This window comes from Semicossyphus pulcher, unplaced genomic scaffold, assembly GCF_022749685.1.
Source record: "Semicossyphus pulcher isolate SPU_LCO1_2020_fin unplaced genomic scaffold, fSemPul1.0.p SCAF_21, whole genome shotgun sequence".
NCBI classification, from domain to species: Eukaryota; Metazoa; Chordata; class Actinopteri; order Labriformes; family Labridae; genus Semicossyphus; species Semicossyphus pulcher.
This window is the reverse complement of record NW_027211695.1, coordinates 21,409,919-21,437,890: the sequence shown is the minus strand read 5'-3', so window position 1 is coordinate 21,437,890 and position 27,972 is coordinate 21,409,919. Positions and strand designations below refer to the sequence as shown.

Here is a 27,972-nt window from a genome sequence, read left to right as displayed (position 1 = left end):
CTCCTCTCTGAGCCTTATCGGGCATGCAAAATGTCTTTAACCATGTATATTAGTGTTAACTGACATAGTTACGAAACTGACTTTTTTTTGGGAGAAAACTGGTGTTGATATTTACCAAACCGCTTAAGTTGTATTTGTGAATAATTACTGGAGATCTGCTGACAAAAATCATACAAGTCATGTCCAAAGATTTAAAAGTCAATCAGCTGCTAATTAAAAGCAAGAAGGGCACAATGCCAGACCTTAATTGCATTATGTACACAACCCCTCACTACCTGCAACCAATAGGCAGAAAGAATGCCTTAAGCTCTACGTGACAGTCTTCAGTTTTTAATGTGGTCAACTTTAATATTTTTTACCGTATATTTGTGTATCTGTAACACCTGTAGGACCAGCAATATCTAATGAGGCAACGACAATTGCTGGGCCCAAAACAAGTGGTGGAATAACAGTAGCTGGGAGTTCAACTACAGGTCGTGAGCCAACGACAACTGAAGCATCTGTGGCCCCCAGTGGGTCAACAAATTCCAATATTGCAACTGGAGGGCTCACAACAACCAGTGGGTCAGCAAGTACCAATGGACTACCTACCACTCGTGGGTCAATAACAACTGCTGGTTCAGGCACAACAGGAGGGTCCAATACAGATGGTTCTTTGACTACAACTGATGGATCAGTTACATCTGAAGTAACAGCTAGCCCTGGTGGGTCAACAATAACACATAGGGCAACAACAATCAGTGGATCAACAACCAGTAATGGATTAACAACAGCTGGAGGTTCAACTACAAGTCCTGGGCAAAAAACAACTGCAGTACCTGGTGGGTCAACCAGTTCCTTTAACATGCACACCTTAATAAGGGCTTTTATTAATTTTAAAAATACCTTCAACTTAACCAATGATCCAGACTCTGTTGAAGTAATTGTAAGAAGGGTTGGGTATTGTTTGAATATTATCAGTGCAGATGACAATTTTGGTTCTATTTATGGATTCCAGTTCTCAAGGATTCACTGTTTAGATTCTTTGTTTGTTAAACAAATGCGTCAATTATTCTGATAGAAATGTTGTATTTTTTTTGTAAAGCATTATGAAATCGTCAGGAAGGAAACCTACAACTCCTCTCTGAGCCTTATCGGGCATGCAAAATGTCTTTAACCATGTATATTAGTGTTAACTGACATAGTTACGAAACTGACTTTTTTTTGGGAGAAAACTGGTGTTGATATTTACCAAACCGCTTAAGTTGTATTTGTGAATAATTACTGGAGATCTGCTGACAAAAATCATACAAGTCATGTCCAAAGATTTAAAAGTCAATCAGCTGCTAATTAAAAGCAAGAAGGGCACAATGCCAGACCTTAATTGCATTATGTACACAACCCCTCACTACCTGCAACCAATAGGCAGAAAGAATGCCTTAAGCTCTACGTGACAGTCTTCAGTTTTTAATGTGGTCAACTTTAATATTTTTTACCGTATATTTGTGTATCTGTAACACCTGTAGGACCAGCAATATCTAATGAGGCAACGACAATTGCTGGGCCCAAAACAAGTGGTGGAATAACAGTAGCTGGGAGTTCAACTACAGGTCGTGAGCCAACGACAACTGAAGCATCTGTGGCCCCCAGTGGGTCAACAAATTCCAATATTGCAACTGGAGGGCTCACAACAACCAGTGGGTCAGCAAGTACCAATGGACTACCTACCACTCGTGGGTCAATAACAACTGCTGGTTCAGGCACAACAGGAGGGTCCAATACAGATGGTTCTTTGACTACAACTGATGGATCAGTTACATCTGAAGTAACAGCTAGCCCTGGTGGGTCAACAATAACACATAGGGCAACAACAATCAGTGGATCAACAACCAGTAATGGATTAACAACAGCTGGAGGTTCAACTACAAGTCCTGGGCAAAAAACAACTGCAGTACCTGGTGGGTCAACCAGTTCCTTTAACATGCACACCTTAATAAGGGCTTTTATTAATTTTAAAAATACCTTCAACATAACCAATGATCCAGACTCTGTTGAAGTAATTGTAAGAAGGGTTGGGTATTGTTTGAATATTATCAGTGCAGATGACAATTTTGGTTCTATTTATGGATTCCAGTTCTCAAGGATTCACTGTTTAGATTCTTTGTTTGTTAAACAAATGCGTCAATTATTCTGATAGAAATGTTGTATTTTTTTTGTAAAGCATCATGAAATCGTCAGGAAGGAAACCTACAACTCCTCTCTGAGCCTCATCGGGCATGCAAAATGTCTCTAACCATGTAAATTAGTGTTAACTGACATAGTTACGAAACTGTCATTTTTGTTGGGAGAAAACTGGTGTTGATATTTACCAAACCACTTAAGTTGTATTTGTGAATAATTACTGGAGATCTGCTGACAAAAATCATACAAGTCATGTCCAAAGATTTAAAAGTCAATCAGCTGCTAATTAAAAGCAAGAAGGGCACAATGCCAGACCTTAATTGCATTATGTACACAACCCCTCACTACCTGCAACCAATAGGCAGAAAGAATGCCTTAAGCTCTACGTGACACTCTTCAGTTTTTAATGTGGTCAACTTTAATATTTTTTACCGTATATTTGTGTATCTGTAACACCTGTAGGACCAGCAATATCTAATGAGGCAACGACAATTGGTGGGCCCAAAACAAGTGGTGGAATAACAGTAGCTGGGAGTTCAACTACAGGTCGTGAGCCAACGACAACTGAAGCATCTGTGGCCCCCAGTGGGTCAACAAATTCCAATATTGCAACTGGAGGGCTCACAACAACCAGTGGGTCAGCAAGTACCAATGGACTACCTACCACTCGTGGGTCAATAACAACTGCTGGTTCAGGCACAATAGGAGGGTCCAATACAGATGGTTCTTTGACTACAACTGATGGATCAGTTACATCTGAAGTAACAGCTAGCCCTGGTGGGTCAACAATAACACATAGGGCAACAACAATCAGTGGATCAACAACCAGGAATGGATTAACAACAGCTGGAGGTTCAACTACAAGTCCTGGGCAAAAAACAACTGCAGTACCTGGTGGGTCAACCAGTTCCTTTAACATGCACACCTTAATAAGGGCTTTTATCAATTTTAAAAATACCTTCAACTTAACCAATGATCCAGACTCTGTTGAAGTAATTGTAAGAAGGGTTGGGTATTGTTTGAATATTATCAGTGCAGATGACAATTTTGGTTCTACTTATGGATTCCAGTTCTCAAGGATTCACTGTTTAGATTCTTTGTTTGTTAAACAAATGCGTCAATTATTCTGATAGAAATGTTGTATTTTTTTTGTAAAGCATCATGAAATCGTCAGGAAGGAAACCTACAACTCCTCTCTGAGCCTTATCGGGCATGCAAAATGTCTTTAACCATGTATATTAGTGTTAACTGACATAGTTACGAAACTGTCATTTTTGTTGGGAGAAAACTGGTGTTGATATTTACCAAACCGCTTAAGTTGTATTTGTGAATAATTACTGGAGATCTGCTGACAAAAATCATACAAGTCATGTCCAACGATTTACAAGTCAATCAGCTGTTAATTTAAAGCAATAAGGGCACAATGCCAGACCTTAATTGCATTATGTACACAACCCCTCACTACCTGCAACCAATAGGCAGAAAGAATGCCTTAAGCTCTACGTGACACTCTTCAGTTTTTAATGTGGTCAACTTTAATATTTTTTACCGTATATTTGTGTATCTGTAACACCTGTAGGACCAGCAATATCTAATGAGGCAACGACAATTGCTGGGCCCAAAACAAGTGGTGGAATAACAGTAGCTGGGAGTTCAACTACAGGTCGTGAGCCAACGACAACTGAAGCATCTGTGGCCCCCAGTGGGTCAACAAATTCCAATATTGCAACTGGAGGGCTCACAACCAGTGGGTCAGCAAGTACCAATGGACTACCTACCACTCGTGGGTCAATAACAACTGCTGGTTCAGGCACAACAGGAGGGTCCAATACAGATGGTTCTTTGACTACAACTGATGGATCAGTTACATCTGAAGTAACAGCTAGCCCTGGTGGGTCAACAATAACACGTAGGGCAACAACAATCAGTGGATCAACAACCAGTAATGGATTAACAACAGCTGGAGGTTCAACTACAAGTCCTGGGCAAAAAACAACTGCAGTACCTGGTGGGTCAACCAGTTCCTTTAACATGCACACCTTAATAAGGGCTTTTATTAATTTTAAAAATACCTTCAACTTAACCAATGATCCAGACTCTGTTGAAGTAATTGTAAGAAGGGTTGGGTATTGTTTGAATATTATCAGTGCAGATGACAATTTTGGTTCTATTTATGGATTCCAGTTCTCAAGGATTCACTGTTTAGATTCTTTGTTTGTTAAACAAATGCGTCAATTATTCTGATAGAAATGTTGTATTTTTTTTGTAAAGCATCATGAAATCGTCAGGAAGGAAACCTACAACTCCTCTCTGAGCCTTATCGGGCATGCAAAATGTCTCTAACCATGTAAATTAGTGTTAACTGACATAGTTACGAAACTGTCATTTTTGTTGGGAGAAAACTGGTGTTGATATTTACCAAACCACTTAAGTTGTATTTGTGAATAATTACTGGAGATCTGCTGACAAAAATCATACAAGTCATGTCCAAAGATTTAAAAGTCAATCAGCTGCTAATTAAAAGCAAGAAGGGCACAATGCCAGACCTTAATTGCATTATGTACACAACCCCTCACTACCTGCAACCAATAGGCAGAAAGAATGCCTTAAGCTCTACGTGACACTCTTCAGTTTTTAATGTGGTCAACTTTAATATTTTTTACCGTATATTTGTGTATCTGTAACACCTGTAGGACCAGCAATATCTAATGAGGCAACGACAATTGGTGGGCCCAAAACAAGTGGTGGAATAACAGTAGCTGGGAGTTCAACTACAGGTCGTGAGCCAACGACAACTGAAGCATCTGTGGCCCCCAGTGGGTCAACAAATTCCAATATTGCAACTGGAGGGCTCACAACAACCAGTGGGTCAGCAAGTACCAATGGACTACCTACCACTCGTGGGTCAATAACAACTGCTGGTTCAGGCACAATAGGAGGGTCCAATACAGATGGTTCTTTGACTACAACTGATGGATCAGTTACATCTGAAGTAACAGCTAGCCCTGGTGGGTCAACAATAACACATAGGGCAACAACAATCAGTGGATCAACAACCAGGAATGGATTAACAACAGCTGGAGGTTCAACTACAAGTCCTGGGCAAAAAACAACTGCAGTACCTGGTGGGTCAACCAGTTCCTTTAACATGCACACCTTAATAAGGGCTTTTATCAATTTTAAAAATACCTTCAACTTAACCAATGATCCAGACTCTGTTGAAGTAATTGTAAGAAGGGTTGGGTATTGTTTGAATATTATCAGTGCAGATGACAATTTTGGTTCTACTTATGGATTCCAGTTCTCAAGGATTCACTGTTTAGATTCTTTGTTTGTTAAACAAATGCGTCAATTATTCTGATAGAAATGTTGTATTTTTTTTGTAAAGCATCATGAAATCGTCAGGAAGGAAACCTACAACTCCTCTCTGAGCCTTATCGGGCATGCAAAATGTCTTTAACCATGTATATTAGTGTTAACTGACATAGTTACGAAACTGTCATTTTTGTTGGGAGAAAACTGGTGTTGATATTTACCAAACCACTTAAGTTGTATTTGTGAATAATTACTGGAGATCTGCTGACAAAAATCATACAAGTCATGTCCAACGATTTACAAGTCAATCAGCTGTTAATTTAAAGCAATAAGGGCACAATGCCAGACCTTAAGTGCATTATCTACACAACCCCTCACTACCTGCAACCAATAAGCAGAAAGAATGCCTTCAGCTCTACGTGACATTCTTCAGTTTTGACTGTGGTTAACCTAAATATTTTTTACATGATATTTGTGTATCTGTAACACCTGTAGGACCAGCAATATCTAATGAGGCAACGACAATTGCTGGGCCCAAAACAAGTGGTGGAATAACAGTAGCTGGGAGTTCAACTACAGGTCGTGAGCCAACGACAACTGAAGCATCTGTGGCCCCCAGTGGGTCAACAAATTCCAATATTGCAACTGGAGGGCTCACAACCAGTGGGTCAGCAAGTACCAATGGACTACCTACCACTCGTGGGTCAATAACAACTGCTGGTTCAGGCACAACAGGAGGGTCCAATACAGATGGTTCTTTGACTACAACTGATGGATCAGTTACATCTGAAGTAACAGCTAGCCCTGGTGGGTCAACAATAACACGTAGGGCAACAACAATCAGTGGATCAACAACCAGTAATGGATTAACAACAGCTGGAGGTTCAACTACAAGTCCTGGGCAAAAAACAACTGCAGTACCTGGTGGGTCAACCAGTTCCTTTAACATGCACACCTTAATAAGGGCTTTTATTAATTTTAAAAATACCTTCAACTTAACCAATGATCCAGACTCTGTTGAAGTAATTGTAAGAAGGGTTGGGTATTGTTTGAATATTATCAGTGCAGATGACAATTTTGGTTCTATTTATGGATTCCAGTTCTCAAGGATTCACTGTTTAGATTCTTTGTTTGTTAAACAAATGCGTCAATTATTCTGATAGAAATGTTGTATTTTTTTTGTAAAGCATCATGAAATCGTCAGGAAGGAAACCTACAACTCCTCTCTGAGCCTTATCGGGCATGCAAAATGTCTCTAACCATGTAAATTAGTGTTAACTGACATAGTTACGAAACTGTCATTTTTGTTGGGAGAAAACTGGTGTTGATATTTACCAAACCGCTTAAGTTGTATTTGTGAATAATTACTGGAGATCTGCTGACAAAAATCATACAAGTCATGTCCAACGATTTACAAGTCAATCAGCTGTTAATTTAAAGCAATAAGGGCACAATGCCAGACCTTAAGTGCATTATCTACACAACCCCTCACTACCTGCAACCAATAAGCAGAAAGAATGCCTTCAGCTCTACGTGACATTCTTCAGTTTTGACTGTGGTTAACCTAAATATTTTTTACATGATATTTGTGTATCTGTAACACCTGTAGGACCAGCAATATCTAATGAGGCAACGACAATTGGTGGGCCCAAAACAAGTGGTGGAATAACAGTAGCTGGCAGTTCAACTACGCGTCGTGGGTCAACAAATTCCAATATTGTAACTGGAGGGCTCACACCAACCAGTGGGTCAACAAGTACCAATGGACTCCCTACAACTCATGGGTCAATAACAACTGCTGGTTCAGCCACAACAGGAGGGTCCAATACAGATGGTTCTTTGACTACAACTGATGGATCAGTCACATCTGAAGTAACAGCTAGCCCTGGTGGGTCAACAATAACACATAGGGCAACAACAATCAGTGGATCAACAACCAGTAATGGATTAACAACAGCTGGAGGTTCAACTACAAGTCCTGAGCAAAAAACAACTGCAGTACCTGGTGGGTCAACAAGTTCCTTTACCATGCACACCTTAATAAGGGCTTTATTACTTTTAAAAATACCTTCAACTTAACCAATGATCCAGACTCTGTTGAAGTAATTGTAAGTAGGGTTGGGTATTGTTTGAATTTCATCAGTTAAGATTCCAATTTTGGTTCTACATATGGATTCCAGTTCTTATGGATTCACTGTTTAGATTCTTTGTTTATTAAACAAATGCATCAAATATTCAGATGCATTTTTTTGTAAAGGATTATTAAATCATCAGGAAGGAAACCCACAACTCCTCTCTGAGCCTTATCGGGCATGCAAAGTGTCTTTAACCATGTAAATTAGTGTTAACTGACATAGTTACGAAACTGACATTTTTGTTGGGATAAAACTGGTGTTGATATTTACCAAACCTCTAAATTTGTATTTGTGAATAATTACTGGAGATCTGCTGACAAAAATCGTACAAGTCGTGTCCAAAGATTTAAAAGTCAATCAGCTGCTAATTAAAAGCAATAAGTGCACAATGCCAGACCTTAAGTGCATTATGTACACAACCCCTCACTACCTACAACCATTAAGCAGAAAGAATGCCTTCAGCTCTACGTGACACTCTATACTTTCGTCTTTTGGTCATTCCTTTTATTGAAGATGAGAACGTTGTGTCACACCTAGCCGTACCTTGCTCTACCAGAAGTGGTAATGAAGTGCTATTGCTGTTGGCTGATGACACACTGGTCACAAGGACTGCAAGACATCAATACTGTACAGCCTTTTAGATAGACTCTTAGCTTCTTTTGTGCAACCTGACTTGTAGCTAAGCTGCTTCAAACATACATACCACTTTGGTCTTTATTTTCTGGAAAAGTTTACTACTGGAAAAGTACATTAGCCTTGCATGGTACCTCATAAAAAAATTGACATGTTGGGCTAAAGTATGACACTGTCACATAGACAGGTCGTGTCAGGAAGCTAAGCACTTCCTTGAAGATATATAACTTTTGTTCTCAATAATTTATGGTTTATCAGGTTTGGGAAGAGAGAAGCAGAGCCGAAATTAAATATTTTTGAGTACCTGGTGTTTTGAATGATTGATTCTGTTCTAATTTGAAAGAAAGTTTTGATTCCCAGTCCAATTTGTGAGTCAACATTTTATTTATTTGTCCAATATCCATTACACAATGTAACTTATTTATATTTGTACCTTATATTCTGTATCATAACATCTGTAGGGTCAACAATAACCAATGGGGCAACAACAATCAGAGGGTCAAAAACAAGTGGTGGACCAACAATAGCTGGCGTTTCAACTACACGTCATGGACCAAGGACAACTGAAGCATCTGTGACTCCCAGTGGGTCAACAAAGTCCAATATTGTAACTGGAGGGCTCACAACAACCAGTGGGTCAACAACTACCAATGGACTACCTACAACTCGTGGGCTAATAACAACTGCTGGTTCAGCCACAACAGGAGGGTCCAATACAGATGGTTCTTTGACTATAACAGAAGGATCAGTAACATCTGAAGTAACAGCTAACCCTGGTGGATCCGGCAGTGCAGTTACCACAGCTCCTCCACCAGTTGTTGTTCTTGCAGCTAACTTGGGAGAACCTTTTGTGGAAGAACTCAATAATCCCAACAGTGTACAATACAAAACACTTGAAACCAAAGTTGTAACACTGGTTTGTAAAATTTTGTGCTTATTACTTGATTGCATTTTAAGTATATTTATATTTCTGTTATACTTTATTTAGGGGCTTGTTTTATTTGACTAATTTTATTCTATTTTGTTTTTCACTTTCACAGTGTGATTTCATCTACAGAGCAAGATATGGTATTATTTTCATTCGCACCATTGTAATTCGATTCAGGTAATACTCCATGCATTGCTCAGAATATATTTACTATATTTATATTTAACAATAACTTTCAGAGTACAAAAATCATGGATAAATACATTAAGAAAGGTAGAATTATCATTTAATTAAGGTTTGTATTCTCTCTATGTAGTCAAGGTATAGCATTAACGCGAATGGAGAACACTGCAGCAGAGATCAAACTGGAGTTCAACAGTTCAGCTTCACAAGATCAAATCCCTCAGGATGATGAAGTCATAGAAACCCTAAAACAAGGTTTAAATAACCCCAACAACACCTTCAATGTCACCATTGATACAAACACCATTGCAATCATTCGTAAGTAAAAATTCATACATTTTTTTATAATTTTTCTTTATCATTTATAACAGTGAAACCTATTCATCTGTGGTTGTGTGAATGTGTATGTGGGTGCGCAAAAGGATGTGTGTTAATTACAACCATTCACAACTATTTTTCCTGGTATTCTTAATGGCATATGAAATTAGTAGTTATATGAAGTTCATTTAACTATAATTATTTAAATTGTTTTCATTTTCTATATAATTCTAATTATAGTCACCCATATCCCACTGAATGTTTTCATGATTAAACCATTTTGAATAATAATTAGGTGGAAGAAGATGCCACCCTTTATCAAATAATCTTATAAAAATTAACTATGATGTACATCTACAAATCTTTTGTGGTTTTCTATAACTCAAAACAGCTATTCACATAAAGTATATGACTAACTTCCATTGTAAAGAGAAGGTGTTCTCACATTTGGTTTTATCCAAATTATGAAATTAGTCTAAGTGGGTGCTTGACAGAGACAAAAAGGTAAATAATGTTTCTGACTGAGCCCCAGAAAGCAGTAATATATTTTTATTGTTTTAACAGGAAGTCCAAATACAACATCAAGTACAACTACTGCAGCCCCAACTTCAACTGATGCAGCGATGACCTCCGTAACAGCCGTTCCTACAACTACTGTACAACTCATAAAACGGAGGTTGACTTTCAGATCCACAGAGACATTTTCAAATGACTTGCTGAATCAGTCATCGCCAGCATTTATAAATCGAGCTGCAATGATCAAGGCGAACGTAAGTCTTACCCTTAACAACTTAATCTGTGATAACATAAAAATCAAAAAAAGCATAAATTATTATAGAATTTATTAATAATTTAGGCTTTTGCATCAAAGTTTGAGTGTGTCCCTTTCGGAGTGGTGGCTGCCCCAGAGGACACAGCAGCTGCTTGTCCCACTCTCTGTTCTCCATACCATCAAAAAATCCTTTTGCTAAATTTTATCATGAATAACAAGCTAAGAAAATTTAGGAGCCATCTGTTCATCTCGAGCATTGAGAGCATAAATAAGAAATGTGTAGGTCATAAAATACTTAATGAATAGTTGAAAAGAAGGAAAGCACTCTATAAGAGTACCAAAAAAATTTACTTTGTTTGTTTCCTTGTATTCCCGCAGCTTGAACCTTTCTTCCAGAAAGGATTCTCTTCATTCAGATTCTTGAATGTGATATCATTCAGGTAATTTGATTGTTTTGTCGATAAAATGGCAGGATGTTTTCTATAAATTTGTCAAAAAAAAATTAAAATACTTTTTCTGCATTTCTCATTCAGTAATGGATCGATCGTCCACAAAATGGACCTATTATTTGCAAACACATTTGTTCCCAATGGTACTCAGATTGCAGATGTGTTGACTGGAGCAGCTTCAAATATTACGGCCTTCAACATTGACACCAGCTCAATAACTGTGGATGGCATACGTAAGTTATAACAAACCTCATCAAAAACACACACACATATATATTGTTATATGTTCAAGCAGCATCCTATTTACTTTTTCCTTATTTACAGCAGTTTCAGGTGGAGTGAGCCACAAAATCAGTCTCATCACTGCATCCTTCTTTGTGCTGCTGACATGGCTACTGTCAAACCAGCTATAGAATCTCTGTTGATATCCCTGTGAAACATAACCAGAAAGTAAATGCTATCCCTAGGATTAAAAGGACTTTTTTCCTGTTGCTATATGACTTGGGTAAAACAGATATTAAATTTGAACTTGGGTTGTCCTGCCAAATGAACGAGGATGGTTGAAAAGGATAGAATTATTCATGATGTTGCCAACTGCAAGCACGTTGCCCTCTAAAATAAATGTATTGTTGAATTTATTGACATTAAGAGGAGACAGTAACATGTTGTCCATATAAAATATTTTCAGTATGTATAAAAAAATTTGAATCATAGCATGTACTTTAGTCGTTTTTAGGATTTCCAATTCTGTTTAAATTTAGAATTGTAAGTGGCAAGCATATATCAAAACAAATGTCTGGTAAAATATATGAAGATCCTTGAGTAATTGGACAGGACAGTCAATAAAGTTGACAGATATAAAACCCTTAATTGGATTTAAATAGCTCTGGTCTAGTCTGCTCTTTACTCTGACTCTAACTCGTTCAGATTTATGTTGAAGATTGTTTCACTCTTTATCACACTGTAATCATAAGTTCTAGCAAATTATATATTCTCTGTACTTTATGTCTATTTTTTTTTCATTCATATGTGTATTCTGGTAATTTTTTTAAGGTAATTGTTTTGGTTTTGGTTCAGAAAAATCGTCGCTGGTTGATAAATGACACATTAACTGAGGAATTTGGATGAAATTTGTTTCTATTAAAGGCATTAAATATGTAAACCTTGTCTCATCATTTTAAACTACCATCATAGCATAGTAAACAAACTGATTAGCTCAAAGCTTACATCCAGCAACACCAAAATAGAGCATTCACTCATATCAGAAGACATCAATATTGTTATATTATTTTATAGAGCAGTGGCATGAACAGAATGGACAAGTACAAAAGCAGGAGGGCCATCTTCAAACAAAAAAAGTGCTTAAAAGGATTAAAAACTTTGTAGAGAAAAGTCCTAACATAGACAAACTAAAAAATACACAACATGCAGCCTGCATAACAGAGCTCATTCTATAAAGACTGGTATACAATTGTTAGTTGTGAGCAAGCAATTTGTTGCAAGATGCATTCCATGAGCGCTGATATAGAGAACAACATCACTCAGAATTTTAAGTTGTGTATTACTCCGCTGCTGGTATTATAATTACCATTTATTTCCATGACATTACTAATGGTACAGCAAAGAGTTTTTGCAAAGATTGTAATAAACTCCGCACCGCAAAGATGGAAATGTTTCCTAAAGCAGCATTTAAATTAAATTATGACGTGTCATTAAGAGATGCTTATGTGCAAAACTCCAGGCAAACTGGCGTAGAACACTGTGAGGCAGACAACATGGGCTTTGAATTGCATTTAGATCTGGTTAAGCCTGAAAAATATGAGCATTGACTTTCCTTCCATGAAAAAGACTGAACTGAAAATAATCTTAAAGCAGAGGCTACCTTGGCTTCGGCAGGCTTAAATCGTTACATCAACAAGCCTCCGGCTAACCACTCATGGATTTAATTACAGGACCCTGAATTGATTTCAGTTAACAAGGTTTTCAAAGGTTTTGTAAAAGAGATTAGAAGGGCAGGGAGAAACAAAAAAACATTTTACCATTTTTTTTGTTTGACTCTACAAGGTCTGGTATTATATTCAGTTGCACTTTGGATACAGAGGGAAAATGGGTAATTGGGATCTCAAACCTGATCCACTCATTCTAAAACTTGACGAGAATGTATTAAAACATTTCACAATGACATTTAGAGAACAAACAAAAAAAATCATGAAGTCCCATTGGAAAGACAGAAAATTGGAGGGGTGCTGTGTTTGAAGAGCATTGAAACCCCTAGCATCTCTGTAAAATACCTCAGCAAAATTCCGCCTGGAGAAAAAGCCCTGTATCTGTAGCCCAAGAGGGTAAGAGCTACTGCAGACAGCTTCTGGTATACCACCACTACCCTGGGAGTAAACCAGCAGTCACAGATGTTACCCAGGAACACACACATCTTACACCAACCACAGACTGAGAGCCATACAGAAACTGTCGAATGCAGGACTTGAGGTGAGGAAGATGGCAGTGATTCGGCATAGGTGAATTGCTTAATGTTAATAAATATATTGAAGCAACTTGCTCGGAAGAGAAACAGGAAGCAGCTTTTCTACTGAGTCAACCCTTTATTTATATACTTGAAAGTCTGTCCTTGGCAGCAAGGGTCATATGCCCACATCTGCCGTCCCCATGTGCCTCGAAATTCCGACCCTGGTCACTGTGCAACTCCTCCGGACCCCCAATGCGGCCCTGAAAAGTAGTAGAAGCACTGGCATAGTGTGTTCAGATTCTTGCTCACCCCAAAGTGCCCTAACCCCACTATTCTTTTTTGCAGGACTGCCAGTCTGACCAGGGCAAGATAGGGTTCTGGTAGTACCATGCCAGCGTATCATGGCAGCATAAATGCAGCCCTTGGTGGGTTTTGAGGTAATATCTCCAATGGTGCAGGGCATAGAGGTGCAGCTCTTTGGATGTCCTCAGGGCTTCGCTGGCCTCCACTCGCAGAAGATCTAAAGGCTGCCGACAGGCTCCCTCCATCTGTCGTGGCTGAAGAAGCCGCGTCACATTAGCTCCATCTGGTGGCAGCAGTCCCATGTCAGGTGTACCAGGAGTTGTGCAAATTTGCTCTTTTGAGGCAAGCATGGTGTTGCGAGGCAGTCTCTCCCGGAGCCTCTGTATGAAGTCCTCCATTCCCCATAGCTCTTCCTCTAATTCTCTCCTGGTTGCCATTGTTAAGCAAAGGCTCCACCTTGTGCTAGGAATTCCACTTCTGATACCGATGTAGCAACTAAGGACTGGTCATGAATTTCGAATATTCGAAAAGTCATACATTTATTTAAAAATCTTAAAGTTCAAGCGACTATAATCTCATTTTAAAAATATATTTTTTTCCAACTGGCGTCTTGTTGTAATGTGATACTACTTCCAGACAGTGGCTGTAGTGCATCTGAAAGCTATTTGCTAACCGCCAATGAATAACAAAAGAAGAAGGAAGCACCTGGTGCCTGGTGCCGGTAAAGTGGTGTGGATCGGAAACTGGAGAAAAATGCAGACTTCTGAAGAATTCGGTTTGGAACTCGTCAAAAAAATAAACAGTAATGAGGTCAATTGCAAACTTTGAAAGGTAAAACTAGTATATCATTAGTCTACAACAACTATGCACAGTATGACCGTAATTCTCACCGTATGAAAATTATCCACATCTCAAAGGGAAGATGCACAGTCTATCATACCCCATGTTTTATAGTAGTACATACTTTGGCATGTAAATAAAAAAACAATAGTTTTGGAGAAGTAAATACACACAAAGTACAGCCAGGGTCATAAAATACAGTGCTTACACCAGTTACACACCATCTCAAAAACTAAAGCTATAATTACCCAACCAGACCTTGAAAAAATAATCCATGCATCTTTTCCAGCTTAGACTATTGTAACTCCATCCTCTCTGGAATCAACCAGAAATCTCTCTCTCACCTCCAACTAGTCCAGAATGCAGCGGCTAGGCTTGTTACTGGTTTAAACAGATGACATCACATCACCCCAATCCTTGCCTCACTACATTGGCTTCCTGTCACCTTTAGAATTGATTTTAAGATCTTACTGAACACTTTTAAAGCATGTATGGGTCTGGCTCCAAGTTACATTACAGAGTTGTTAACACCATATGAGCCAGCCCGCAGCCTTAGATCCTCAGGTGGGGGCCTTCTGGTCGTTCCAAAGTCGAGGCTTAAAACAAAAGGGGATCGTGCCTTTCAAAAATCAGTGCAAAATCAGTGACATCTTTTAAATCTCTTCTTAAAACTCACTTTTATAGACTTGCTTTTATGTGATGTCGTCTTCGTATTGGCTATTATTAATGTTTTACAATTTTTATTTCACTTTATTTTTACTTTTTCTTTTTTATTGCTTTTGATTCCTCTCTGTGCTTCTATTGTTTTTATTGCTCTAATCAATTGTATTGCTTATATTGCTTTTAGTTCTTTTATTGCTTATATTGCTTTTAAGTATTTTATAGTTTTTATTGCCTTTGCTGGTTTTTATCTTTTTTAAATTGCTTTTAAAGCTTTTATTTCTTTTATAACTTTATTTCCTCTCTTTGATCTCATTTAGTTATTTTATTTCTATTTATTGTTTGTACTTCTTCCTGCTTTGTCCCATTGGTCTCGTGTCCGGCCATGTTCTGTGGGTTCTCCTGTTGCCTGTTGGGTTTTGTGCCTTGCTTGTTTTGTGATCTGCTGGTTTTGTGCTTTGCTTGTTTTTTAATTTCCTGGTTTTTTGATTTGCTTGTTTTCTGCTTTGCTCTGCTTGGTTGTCAATGCACTTTGTAAACTTCTGTTTTTAAAGGTGCTATAAATAAAGAACATAAAATAAAACCCGAAAACAAATAAACTATTTGTCGCTCAGGTCAGAAAGCTCGCTACTGAGTTACTGAAGACCATCTGTGGAGAGCAAGAAACGGTGGAGCAATGTACTGTCTGTTCAAGCTGGCCCCTTTAAATCACAAATGCCGTCAAAGTTAATGTCAATACACTCTTATTTTAATAGTTGCACCATAAACTAAGTTTTGTGTGTAATTGTTTTTACTTGTATTGTTGCCATTTTATTTTTTTTATTCTATTTGTTCATATTGATTCCTTAAGATTAAAATAAAGGTTGAATGAATAAATGGAAACCTACAGATAAATGTACAAAATAGCTAATCTGCGATTACGTGCAGACACACACAGCAAGTACTAGCAAGTAGCAACGGCGCAAAAAGTTTGTGTTGCTATGCAACCGTCAAGTTCCAGTCAACTTGCGGAACTAGCTGTGTTGGCGGAGCCAAAAGAATGATTAAATAAACCAAAAGCTGATAATAAATTGTTGCTTATTACTGTTTAGTACTATATGCTGCTTCTAGAACTGTTGTATAAAAGCAATATCACACTTGAGGTTTTGATGTTCATCATTCCCTCTCATGTGATATTACTTCATTCACAACATTAGTCAATCTACTAATGTTAAATATAGCAAGTTAAAATATACCGATCAGCCATAACATTATGACCACTGACAGATCTAGTGAATAACATTGATTATCTCGTTACAATGGTACCTGTCAGTGGATGGGATATGTTAGGCATCAGGTGAACATTTTGTACTCAAAGTTCATGTGTTGGAAGCAGGAAAAATGGGCATGTGTAAGGATGTGAGTGACTGATGAAGGCCAAATTTTGATGGCTAGATCAGGGTTACGGTCAGAGCATTTCTAAAACTGCAGCTGCTTTGGGGGTGTTCCGGGTCAGCAGATGTCCGTACCAAAAGTGGTCCAAGGAAGAAAAACTGGTGAACCAACAACAGTGTCAGGGCAACCAAGGCTCATGGATGCTCATCAAAGGCTGGCCTGTGTGGTCCGATCCAACAAAAGAGTTACTGAACAAATTGCTGAAAAAGTTAACGCTGGTTGTGATAGAAAGGTGTCAGAACACACAGAGCATCACAGTTTGTTGCCATGCTGATCCCTGTCGTCTGCTGAAAGTGGGCACGTGAGCATCAGAACTGGACCACAGAGCGATGGAAGAAGGTGGCCTGGTCTGATGAATCACGTTTTCTTTTACATCATGTGGATGGCCGGGTGCGTGTGCGTCTCTTACCTGGGAAAGACATGGCACCAGGATGACCTATGGGAAGAACACAAGCCGGCGGAGGCAGTGTGATGCTTTGGGCAATTTTCTGCTGGGAAACTTTAGGTCCTACCGTTCTTGTGGGTGTTAATTTTGCAAGTACCACCTTACCTAACATTGTTACAGACCAAGTACACCCCTTCATTGAAACAGTATTCCCGAATGGCAGTGGCCTCTTTCAGCAGGATAATATGAACTGCCACACTGCAGACATGGTTCAGGAATGGTTTGAAGAACACAACGATGAGTTCAAGGTGTTGACTCGGCCTCAAAATTCCCCGGATCTCAATCCAGTCAAGCATCTGTGGGATGTGCTGGACAAACATTGGAGGTCTGATCCATGGAGGCCCCACCTCGCAACTTACAGGAACTAAAGGATCTGCTGCTGATGCCTTGTTGCCAGATGCCACAGCACGCCTTCAGAGGTCGAGTCATGATTTAAGGAGACAAGAGAAACAGAAGCTTGCCGTCTCACAGTCCACTGTCCCATAAACAACTTAATTTCATGGGTGTCTGCGAATGCACTGGTTCTTGTTGGTCTATGACGCATTCGCTTTCTGCATCCTGCAGATAGCAACACACCACAAGTTTGTCTGACCACACCTAATTTTAAGATCAACACACCCATGGGCGCTAATGTGGCCAAGATCACTTGCTATTATTACTTGCTATCACTTGGCCACAGTGTTTTAGTGTGTTTTGCTGTCACTATGGGAAAAAAGAAAAATATGCTTAGTGTGGTGCTGACATGAAAAGTGACCACAGGGTCAGTGTCTGTTCATCTTTCCTCTCCATGCCCTTATAAATGCATAATCTGTACGATTTTCATTCATATTAAATGTTATTATTTGTGATCAAGTTGTTTTTAAATTAAATGCTATTAAATTGGTCGAAACTCGTTATTATTAGAATAAATTAATTAAAATGACATAAATCCACACTATGACGGAATTTTTAAGACCCTGTCCATCAAAATAACCGACAGCGAGAAATACTAACGCAACCTCTGGGCTGACTGGTCAATGACATGCAGTGCAATGGCAACTAAACATAAACCCAAACACAGAGGTGTTAATATCCCTTGTGCATTACTTATTTTCAATTGTTCAAAATAATTTTCAGGCATTGTGAACCAAATGTAAGCCTGGAAGACTAATGGTTGGACAAAAAAATGTTTGTAAATAAAATTGCAGACGTTGCAATTGTAAACAACAGTTAACAGTTTTTCAACTTTCAAGCTTCAGACAGTATTCATACCTCCTATTTTTCCTTTCAGGAAAGTTTGTACATTCAGCCCTGAAAATAAAGAATATAACTTTTTACATCTCTGAGTTTCAAACACTCTCCCATAACTATATAACTATAGTGCACACTGCTTTTGTACAAAAGAACACAATTATTAAAAAACAAATATATACATATATAAAATTTCTATATGTATAAACATATATAAATAAGCAGCATTCAAATGGGCAATTTGTTATTCACAAACGACAACTGAATTGAGACTAATGATAGAAGAGAGCAGCAAAACTTTGGTTTGGGCCTAAGGGTTATAGGACAGGAAGTAAAGATTTAGCGACCACACCTCAAACACTGACGCCTTTATGTTGGGTGGACATGGGGGACCAAACCTGTAACTTTCTGTGGACTAAAAAGTCTCAAACAGGTCCCTATTTGCCTCGAAATCGTGTTGCATGTTGTGCCACCAGATCATCCTTGTCCGGCTTTGGAGTTGGAGCTAGATTGGCCGGTATGTTGACAGGAGGGTGGATGTGGAACTGCTTATCTCCAAGCTTGATGTTCTTGTCAAGTCACCTTTGGATGACACGCTGCACCAATACTTTCCTGAAACTCTGAGAGGTTGGCACATAGAGCTTCCTTGCCACCCATTGACTTGATTGCATTGAGTAAAACACATGGTCATTTTTATTCCCCCAGGGAAAGAAAGATCAGTTGGAAGTTAGTACAACTGATAACTGACTAGATGTAATCCAAGTCCATTATACAAAAAAAACCCATACAAATAAGCTAACTTTTTTGCTTCATCTTTCATGCTTACCAGCCTGAGTAGTATCCTGCTGACGGCCAACATTGTGGTTGTGGTCAATAACACTCAGTTGCATTTGTGCCTGCATGGTGGTGTATTTGAAGTGCCTCCTCTTCTCAGCATACTTCAGCATAGCGCTGTGGAAAACCTCAAGTTCCCTGAAACAACAGATTTCATTTAGACATTTGTCATGCACATTTCTATAACAGCCTCACACATAACATTTCAAAGCCTCCAAAATCTTTTATTTTTATACAGTACATTTGCTAATCAATTGTTGGCTCAAAGACCAGGCAACATAATCTGTGTTTTCTCCTGCAGTGTATGTGACATTTCTCTGACATGTCCTTCTCTGATTGAAGCATTGGAATGTTTGGAAATGATTCCAGCTGTTAGCTTCTTAGTCTTGATGTCACTGGGAGAGCTCATCGTTTTGGGAATAAATACGTCAGGCACGGTGCACATAATATTCATAAGCTTATTCCAACTTACCAGTGTGCTTGAATAAAGTCGTTTGACTCAAGTCCCTCAAGAGATTTTTTATCAAGAACAGCCTTGACAGCGTTGTAGGCAGCACTGCCCTTCTCCAGCCATTTCTTCCTCCTCTGTTGTTCATCGTCGAGCTTGTCATGGTAGCACTTGTACTCATGTCCATCCTCTTCCCATCGGTGGATGCCACAAACATGATACATGATAGAGGTCCAGCGGTGTCTCAATTCCTTTTGTTAGACAATTTTTTTAAGATTGTGGTTAGCAAATTTCTCAATGTAAGTGGCTACTAATTCAAAGTGTTATCATGACATATTTTGATTTGCAATATGGTATAATACCACGGTTGTCATTTCTTGATAATCACCTGCAATGTGATTACCATGACCCTTTTAGGACCAAGATTCCTGCAATTGAATACTATGAATACCCATAGAACCAGTTATTTCTATGGACCTTTTTTTAATGGAGTTGTATAGCAAAAGAATAGATTGGGTCCAAGCAAATCCAGCAACAGGAAATAAACCTGGGCTAATTTGAGTGTTTATGCTTTCAAGTTTGACAAGGTTTATATGACCAGAAAAAGAAGAAGAAATATAAAAAGCATCACCATTTCATCACCACCACAAGAGCTGCAAGACCACCAGAAGTGATTTCCCAAAGACTTGATCCATGGCTGCAATTCCTGGTTTTCCTAATTCCTGGCTGCTGCAGTTGCCTTCTTCTTCACACCTAAATAATGTCAAAAGATGAGAAGGGTCAAGCAAACCCAGTAGAATAGCCCATACAATAGTCAATTTTAAATAACCATTAAATTGTGTTATGCACAAATTATACAAAGGTACACACAAAATTACCTTTAGCCACATGCCAAGGATCAAACTGATGTCTGGGGGCTGGGTAGGACTCCCTCATGATCTTTCTTATTGATGGATGGCGGTCTGTGGTGACAACATCAACACTAACTCCAGAGTCCAGCAGACGATCCAACCCCCCCCTGGAAACCAACAGACTCCATCACCGGTGAACTTGTGGTCTCAGATACCTTCATTTTTTTTTTTTACAGTGATAAACAAATACATTCAGTGACCCATAAAAGCAACACCTTGCCACAACATATAACAATGTTCATATGACAGTGTTTATGCACATCAATATGCCCACAGTTACATACATGTACTAAATCACACTATAAAATAATATGAAATTTTACCTGAATCAAATCAGACATGATTATCTTCTTTGTTGAGTCATCTAAAAAGCTGTAGGAAGTGTACTGTAACCTGGGGAATCGGATCTGTAGATTTAAAAGAAGCAGTAAATTGTAGGGCTGTATATATTGGTACTTATTACCTGAATTGATTTTGATTCACAAGGTCACAATTCAAGGGCGGCTACCACTCGACATTGTTTAAAAAAAACACTTCATCAGTTGAGTTTCAATATTAGTTCAGTAGAACCCAAGTGCAAGGAATAATGTTTTGTGAAAAAAAATTCCCAGCCCTCATTGTAAAATAAATGAGTACAACTTAGTACATGCATGCTCTATAACTTCAATACCAACCTAGCATCACCGCCAACATCAATACGTCCCCCTGCACGCGTTATTTCCTGGAGATTTGACAGAATTTCCTCCTGCATTTCAGTGTAGGCTTCATGAACAACAGGTATAAGATAGGCTGTCTGCAGTGAATAATAACTGGTGTTCTTTGGAAGTTGAGAAGATCAGCCCACTCTGCTATTTCATTCTCTGGTGTCCCGCTGAAGACACCAGGTTGTTCTCAGGCATTCCACGGACATCAGGACAAGATTTCCATGCTCCACCATGCCCATTGATGCAAGTCCATTCTATTTTTATCATGGATCCATTTTTGGTTACTTTTTTGTCATCAATTACATGCCCACATGTATGGCAAGTTGCAAACAGTTCCATCAGGGCTGACTTGTATACAATCCTTCCTTCCAGACCACTCTGTGCTATGTTCTCCTGCAGCAATGCTTACATCTGAGGATGATGTTGTGGAACTAGATGAACTGCTTTCTTCACGAAGAAATGAGCTGTCATCTTTTTCACATGGTGCTTCAATGGAACTCATGCTAGTGTCCAGTGTCTGAGATGCAGCTGCTCCGCTTTGGATCTCTGACTGTAAATAAATACATACAAAAGGAATAATGATTGAAGTGACTAGATGTGCAACTTACTCACACACCTAGCAAGTAACAATTCGATTTTGAGCATCATGTGCAATATGTCTGTGGTTGATACATTCACTGGGCCCTATCTTCAGAATTTTACCTAATAAAGAATATGTCACCATCAGCTGTATATATTGACAAATTTCACAGTAAACTCTAACTATCACCTTACCTGTGGCTGTGACTGTGTCCAGGTGGGAAAAAGGCAAGGTACACTCCAGATGCTGATTACTTTTTTTCTTTGAACTGCTTGTGCAGGGCTGGTGAGAATAAACTTCAAGAAAGACTCAGCTGAGGAAGAGGACCGATGACATTCATCTTGGACTCCTCCTGATTTCTTAGGGGTTAAATGTGGGGCTCCAGAAAACATATGCTCCAATTATTCAGGGTTGGGAATATCTATGGCCTGTGCTTCAGTTGCATCCATCACAACAGAAGTGCATACCTTTTAAAACAATGATTGTACGGAATATTATAAGATAGAATGTAACTTGTTTATACACATATACAAATATGTTTATACTTCTACACATGCACAGACACACGTTAGTATTACCTAGGTCCTCTTACCTGGGATGTGGGCACCGCCGTGCTCTTCAAGACATGCATTTTCTTCTGTCCTGGGCGTGGAGGGACATAATCTTCTTCGGTGAAGTGCGCACTGCAAACGTGAAGTTTTTTTACCCTCATCGCCTTGGTACGTATGCTCAACCCAACTGCAACAAGCCAAAGTTCTCGTAGGGCACGATCCTCAGGAAAACGATGAAATACGTATTATATTATATTTTTGTTACTGCAGCCTGGAAAATCACAAATTTGCGCCATTTTGACCAGTATCTCCTCTGTGACAACAAACGTCCTCTGCCATGTTACAATTCAAGCGTGTTCTCTCCAAAACAGCTGATGGATCAAGTCACCCGAGAGACCGGCCTGCCGCAGGCGTAGTGATACCGGATTGTTCGAGAGAGAAAATAGTGCCAAAAAAACGGCGCAGTATATGATATCCGTGGAGGGTGATTTTGTGTTGAAATGGATCACCTTTGCCTCCATGTTGTTTTTTTAGGGTAAAACTTTTTGGATTCATGACCATGGCATCTCACCAGAACTACTTTTTTTACATTCGGAACCGGACAGAAGTCCGACCACCGGACTCGGTGAGTGAGTTAATAGCTTTGCATCCGCTACACTACTGGCATGTATATCATACAACCGTGGGTCAAAAAATCCGAACTATCCCTTTAAAGCCCTGCATGTGCAAATATGAAGCAGTGAAAAATAAGTAAAACAACATGCCTACCTTTGTTGTTTTCATCTATGGAAAATGCTCAAGGTAGTAGGCTACATTCCGACACAGTTGCTCAATAAATACTGCAGCACTTCCACTAATGTCTTGTGTGTCTGTAATCATCATTTCTAATCATTGTTGCTTTTCCCAACTAGTTGTGGCATGCGAGACTTGCCTCTGGTCTTCCCTCGCCGGTTCCAGCTGTGATGTCCCCGCTCTTGATTTCATTTTTCTGCATCAGCTCTTCCGTCAGCTTCATCCCTTTTTCAAAAAAATAATATTTGAAATATTTTCTCATCAATTCCAGTATTGCAGGGCGTCCTTAGTCACATGGTATTCCATATTTGACAGTGCAGGGAAATATCTCAGATTCTGCCCGTGATCGATTTCTAAAAGAGACTAGGCAACGACCAATTGATGCAAGCGCATTTATAAGCAAAGAAGTTGTATACTACCGTATCAAAAGGCACTTGCAGCGAAACAGCCCAAAATTAAATGATAAATTGGATTAGCGGAAAATTTAGCAGAAAAGGGCTTATTCACAAAGTAGGACACAGAGTTACTGCAATTTAGGGTTGTGTATATCTGAGGAAATTAGGTTTTGAAAGTAAGAAACCCTTGCATTTATTTAAATGTTGTTAAACTCAGTGAAAGGTTCTTTGTAATGCAGACAGTGAATATTTAGTTTTGGTAGATGTCCACAGGTGCTCTACCCTTAACTTTCACGTCTGAAAGGACACGCACTATCATTTCACCAGGAGGATGAATTGACAGAAGGAATAATTATCTTTTTATAGAACCCACTTCATCCAGAATGGTAGAGCAATGTGTATAAAATAAATTAACCCGACAATGGACATCTGCGTGAGAAGAAAAAGCTGTGTCAAAAGCTGCAGAAGAAACAACAAATGATGAAAAAGCCCTGTGCTCACCATACAACTTGGATTACAGTTCCAAAAATCCCAGCTAGTCCTCCTCCTTGGTACAGGTCTTGGAGTGCAGATAAAAGTGCAGTCTGGGGTCAGCATACTTCTTTGCCAAGTCTCGGTTAGAAATAGGAAATCCAAACCTTTAGAGATGAAAAAGAAATTCAGAATGAAGGACTTGATGGAGTGATGGCAGTAAATCCTAGAGCTTTATTAAATTATCAGCAGCAGTGGCTCTGGGGGAAACAGTGTGTGACTCTATAAAGAAGCTCACATTCCTGGTAATGGTTGGTCAACAGTTAAATCTAATGCAACAGCAAAGGTAAGATAATTTACTCAAAGTTTATCTCCATTTTCATACGAAAGAAATACCATGTCATTTTTTAACTAGCAACATTTATGGTGAATATAAAATAGGGGCCAGGTGAACCCTTTTATAATCATAATTAGGGCTACAACAAACTAATCGATTAAATCGTTTAAAGTAGTTGGCAATGAATTTCATCATCGATAAGTTGGGTCTTTGTTATGATGCACGGCATGCGCTGTGAAAACGTCACTGGGAGCAGCCAGCCAATGCCGCGGCTTGTGTAGCTAACGTGATGAATTACAGGAAGTTAGAACGTCTCTGGTCTTCTTTGGGATAAACATTTATTATTTTTCAATTAGGAGTATCCGTTTATTGTGCAGTGCTGTTGATGTGTCCACCTCCAGTAGATTAGTGTATGCTTACGAGGACAAACGCACAATTACAGTTTCTAACGTTCATTTAAAAACAAACGTAAGGGACTGAAACTCCATCTGTTTTCTCTCCTCTCCGTTTTATGATGGGCCCATAGCCGGGCCGCTGCGGAGGACAGTAGACCATGGTAGTAAAGCTGTAAATAAGCTCACACCACGGGTAAAGCTATTTTAACGCTAATTCTTGATAAAGCTAACGCCCAGCTTCATTAAACCGTCACAACATGGAGAGAAAACTGACGGAGAGTATTTCTGTCCGTCACGTTGTTTTTAAATTCAATTGTAATCGTGTGTTTGTCTGTCAGAACGGACACAAATCTATCGTTAATTATCTGAAATTCGGTCGGACAAACACTGGAGTATAACATAACGTTATGGAGTTTTTTTATACTCCGTGCCATAAGTCAGAGTCATTTTCATGTGAAATTATTAAGTAAATCAACAAGATATTAATTCAGTTACATAATTGATATATTAACATTGCATTGTATAAGAAAACAAAATATAATATTTTTTGTGTTTTAAATATAATTCTTATATTAAAATGTAGCTTTTTTTCTTTTTATCCGATTAATAATCGATTAATCGTAGAAATACTCAACGGATTAATCGATTATCAAAATAGTTGTTAGTTGCAGCCCTAATCATAATTATCATCATCATGTCATTTCAGTTGTCATCATAATTACACTTTTTGCTCATCTTTACCTGCTTCACATGGATCAGCAACTTTGCTTTTGCAGCAACTGCCTGATGATCAGCATCATCCCTGGATTGTTCTGGATACAAAAGAGGACACTTTTGAACTTAATCAAACTGTGATGAAAGTAACATTAGAACAGTACATTTTTAGTTGTAATAATTTATTGTGGTATATTCTTTACTCTAGTATTCCCATTTTCTGCTATTCTACTAGTTCTGCTTCAGTACCTCAGTGGTACTGTAATTATTGTACTTTTTACCTAATATATTAATCTGATAATATTTGTTAATTTTCAGATTCAGATTAATAAAGATTAATTATGATGAACAAATACATGATATTTCAACGAGATAAGATTGTATTGAGCCCTGTGGGGTAACTCCTCCTCTACTCAGCAGTACAAAGTAGGTAAGGTTAGTTAGCTTTAACATGAAAGTGATGAAAACACTGATGCATCCAAAATTATTTCCCAATAATTAAATATACTACTCTGAAATGTGCCATTCTGCATAATGAATATCCTTACATTTGGTAGCATGTTTTTGTATGTTATATTTTATAATAAAGTTTTCAACCCAGGACATTAACTTGTAGCAACGTTTTTTTTTACACTGTGCATTATCACTACGTTTACTTATGTAAGTGATGAACGTACTTCCACCACTTTAATCACATATTCGTGAAGGAATAATGCATTTTTAAAAGAAGGAAGAGATTTTCCTTTGCATCTTAACCTAAAGATATCCAACGTATTTCAGTGTTTTGCTAACCTGTGATAAAATGGTGGTAAAATCTGCTGACTCATTCACTGCCAAAAGATTCAGCTCTGATAGCTGATCAGATCACATCAAACAGGATGCTATGCTATCACGTGTCAAAACGTTAGCTAAACCTCAAACTGAGGGCGCTGTCCATCTGCTAATAACTTTTGCTTGTTAGAAAAGTATGTTTAAATAACTATGTTTCATATTCACGTCTTTGAAAAGGTATTCAAGCTCTACTAACCATTTTATGACTTTGTTTGTCTGACTCTGGCGACATCTCCTGTTAGCCTGTGTACCTTCTCGTCCTGTTGCGGCTTCTGGATGGACCAACTATAGGTACAGGGGGGTGTATGCGAGTTTTTGGGATAAAACCTATGACATCATTTAAAGAAAACGTTCGACTCAAAATAATCACGACAATTACTACACATTGTAAAATAAAACGGAATAAAACTAAACAAAATATTTAAACATCCAGTCAGATATCAAATATCTGCCCCCCCCCTAACCCCCCATTCTGAACCCTTGGGTTATTCCTTCCGTGTTTTTGTTTTTTTAAATTTGTTTTTTTGGTTTACTTCTGACAATTTTAAATAAAGTTTTCAAAAAACGTATTCCTTCAGTTGTATTTTGTAAGACATGTACCCAGCTACTGCTTGATGAGAGAAAGGAAACGTAAATATGTTGTAAAGCAGTTAGAAATGTGCATGTTAATTTAATTTAAACATTTAAGTTAATGTTAATTTCTTGTATAATATGCTACAAAACTATCTATGACTGCCTGATAATTAGAAATGAAATTTGGAATTTATCTTTTGACCACAAGATGTCAGTATTGACTTTTGGTTGTAGCTTGGTGATTAGGAAGGACATCCTCCATTATATTTAATTTTAGTGTCTTGGCCAATAAAAGATAAGCATGAAAAAAATGTACATTAGACTAGGAGATCTCTCCTGGAAGGACAGTAGGAGGTCATCCTCTTCTGCACATCACCATCAATTTACACAGACAGCCCATCTACACTCTTGTCACCTGCCCTACCCAAGTATTTGAATCATTCTCCTCTTCAGTATAATTTGATTTCCCTGTTGCCACTAAAAAATAGAGGAGTAGAATCATCAAATCAAATTAACTTTATTTATATAGCACTTAAAGCGCAACACAGTTGTTCCAAAGTGCTTTACAGCATACACAGTGGAAAACAACAGCAAAGAACGAAGCAAACACAGAATAGAGGTGAAAAAATAGGAAACATCCTCTGCCTCTATGGACCAGCCTTCTCCTCTGAGGCACCCACACCCATAACATTTTGCAGCCTAGTGCATTTTCTTGGTTATTGTAATGTCTAGAATTAACAGATATGATATATTTTTTTACCCTTGAGTAAGCCAGCAATCATAAAAAGCCCAGTCATCCCCACCCTGCGTAAAAAGCTCCAGAGCCTCCACACTTCTGGAAATAGTGTGCCCCCTATTTAAAACCTGATTATAGATATAATATCAAAATTATCCAATCACAATTCATAAATTAACTTATTAGTAAATGCAACACTAAATGCTTCACTTTATACATGGTTGTGGCGCACTAGAAGGCGGCATGACGGTAGAGCTTCGTTACGGCGCTGTGGCAGAACTGCAGTGTAAAAAGGGCTTATGTTAAGCTGGAAAAACCATCCCTGAACAGAGGTGGTGGCCTTAGACACCACCAATCACCCACTTGCAATGCAGTACTGAATTCTCTGCTTAAACAGCTGAGATCACACTCACACCCAGGATTAAGTGAGC

General features: G+C 38.6%; 1 protein-coding gene and 2 long non-coding RNA genes across 3 annotated transcripts in view; all 3 read left to right on the top strand.

Annotated features, from left to right (window-relative positions):
• Positions 1-1,883: 1,883 nt before the first annotated feature.
• Positions 1,884-7,142, top strand: LOC138600976 (uncharacterized). The gene is made up of 6 exons (XR_011308773.1): positions 1,884-1,937; positions 2,623-3,054; positions 3,740-4,168; positions 4,854-5,285; positions 5,971-6,399; positions 7,085-7,142. It is a non-coding gene; the product is annotated as an uncharacterized lncRNA (long non-coding RNA).
• A 3,699-nt stretch (positions 7,143-10,841) lies between these two features.
• On the top strand, positions 10,842-12,055 carry LOC138600977 (uncharacterized). Its single transcript, XR_011308774.1, has 3 exons — positions 10,842-10,884; positions 10,978-11,126; positions 11,218-12,055. It is a non-coding gene; the product is annotated as an uncharacterized lncRNA (long non-coding RNA).
• A 9,422-nt stretch (positions 12,056-21,477) lies between these two features.
• Positions 21,478-27,972, top strand: part of LOC138600476 (homeobox protein 2-like) — a 149,195-nt gene continuing 142,700 nt past the window's right edge. Inside the window, exons 1-2 of the mRNA XM_069671895.1 lie at positions 21,478-21,484; positions 21,963-21,978. Coding sequence (XP_069527996.1) covers positions 21,478-21,484; positions 21,963-21,978 — 23 coding nt within the window. The remainder of the gene's footprint in view (positions 21,485-21,962; positions 21,979-27,972) is intronic.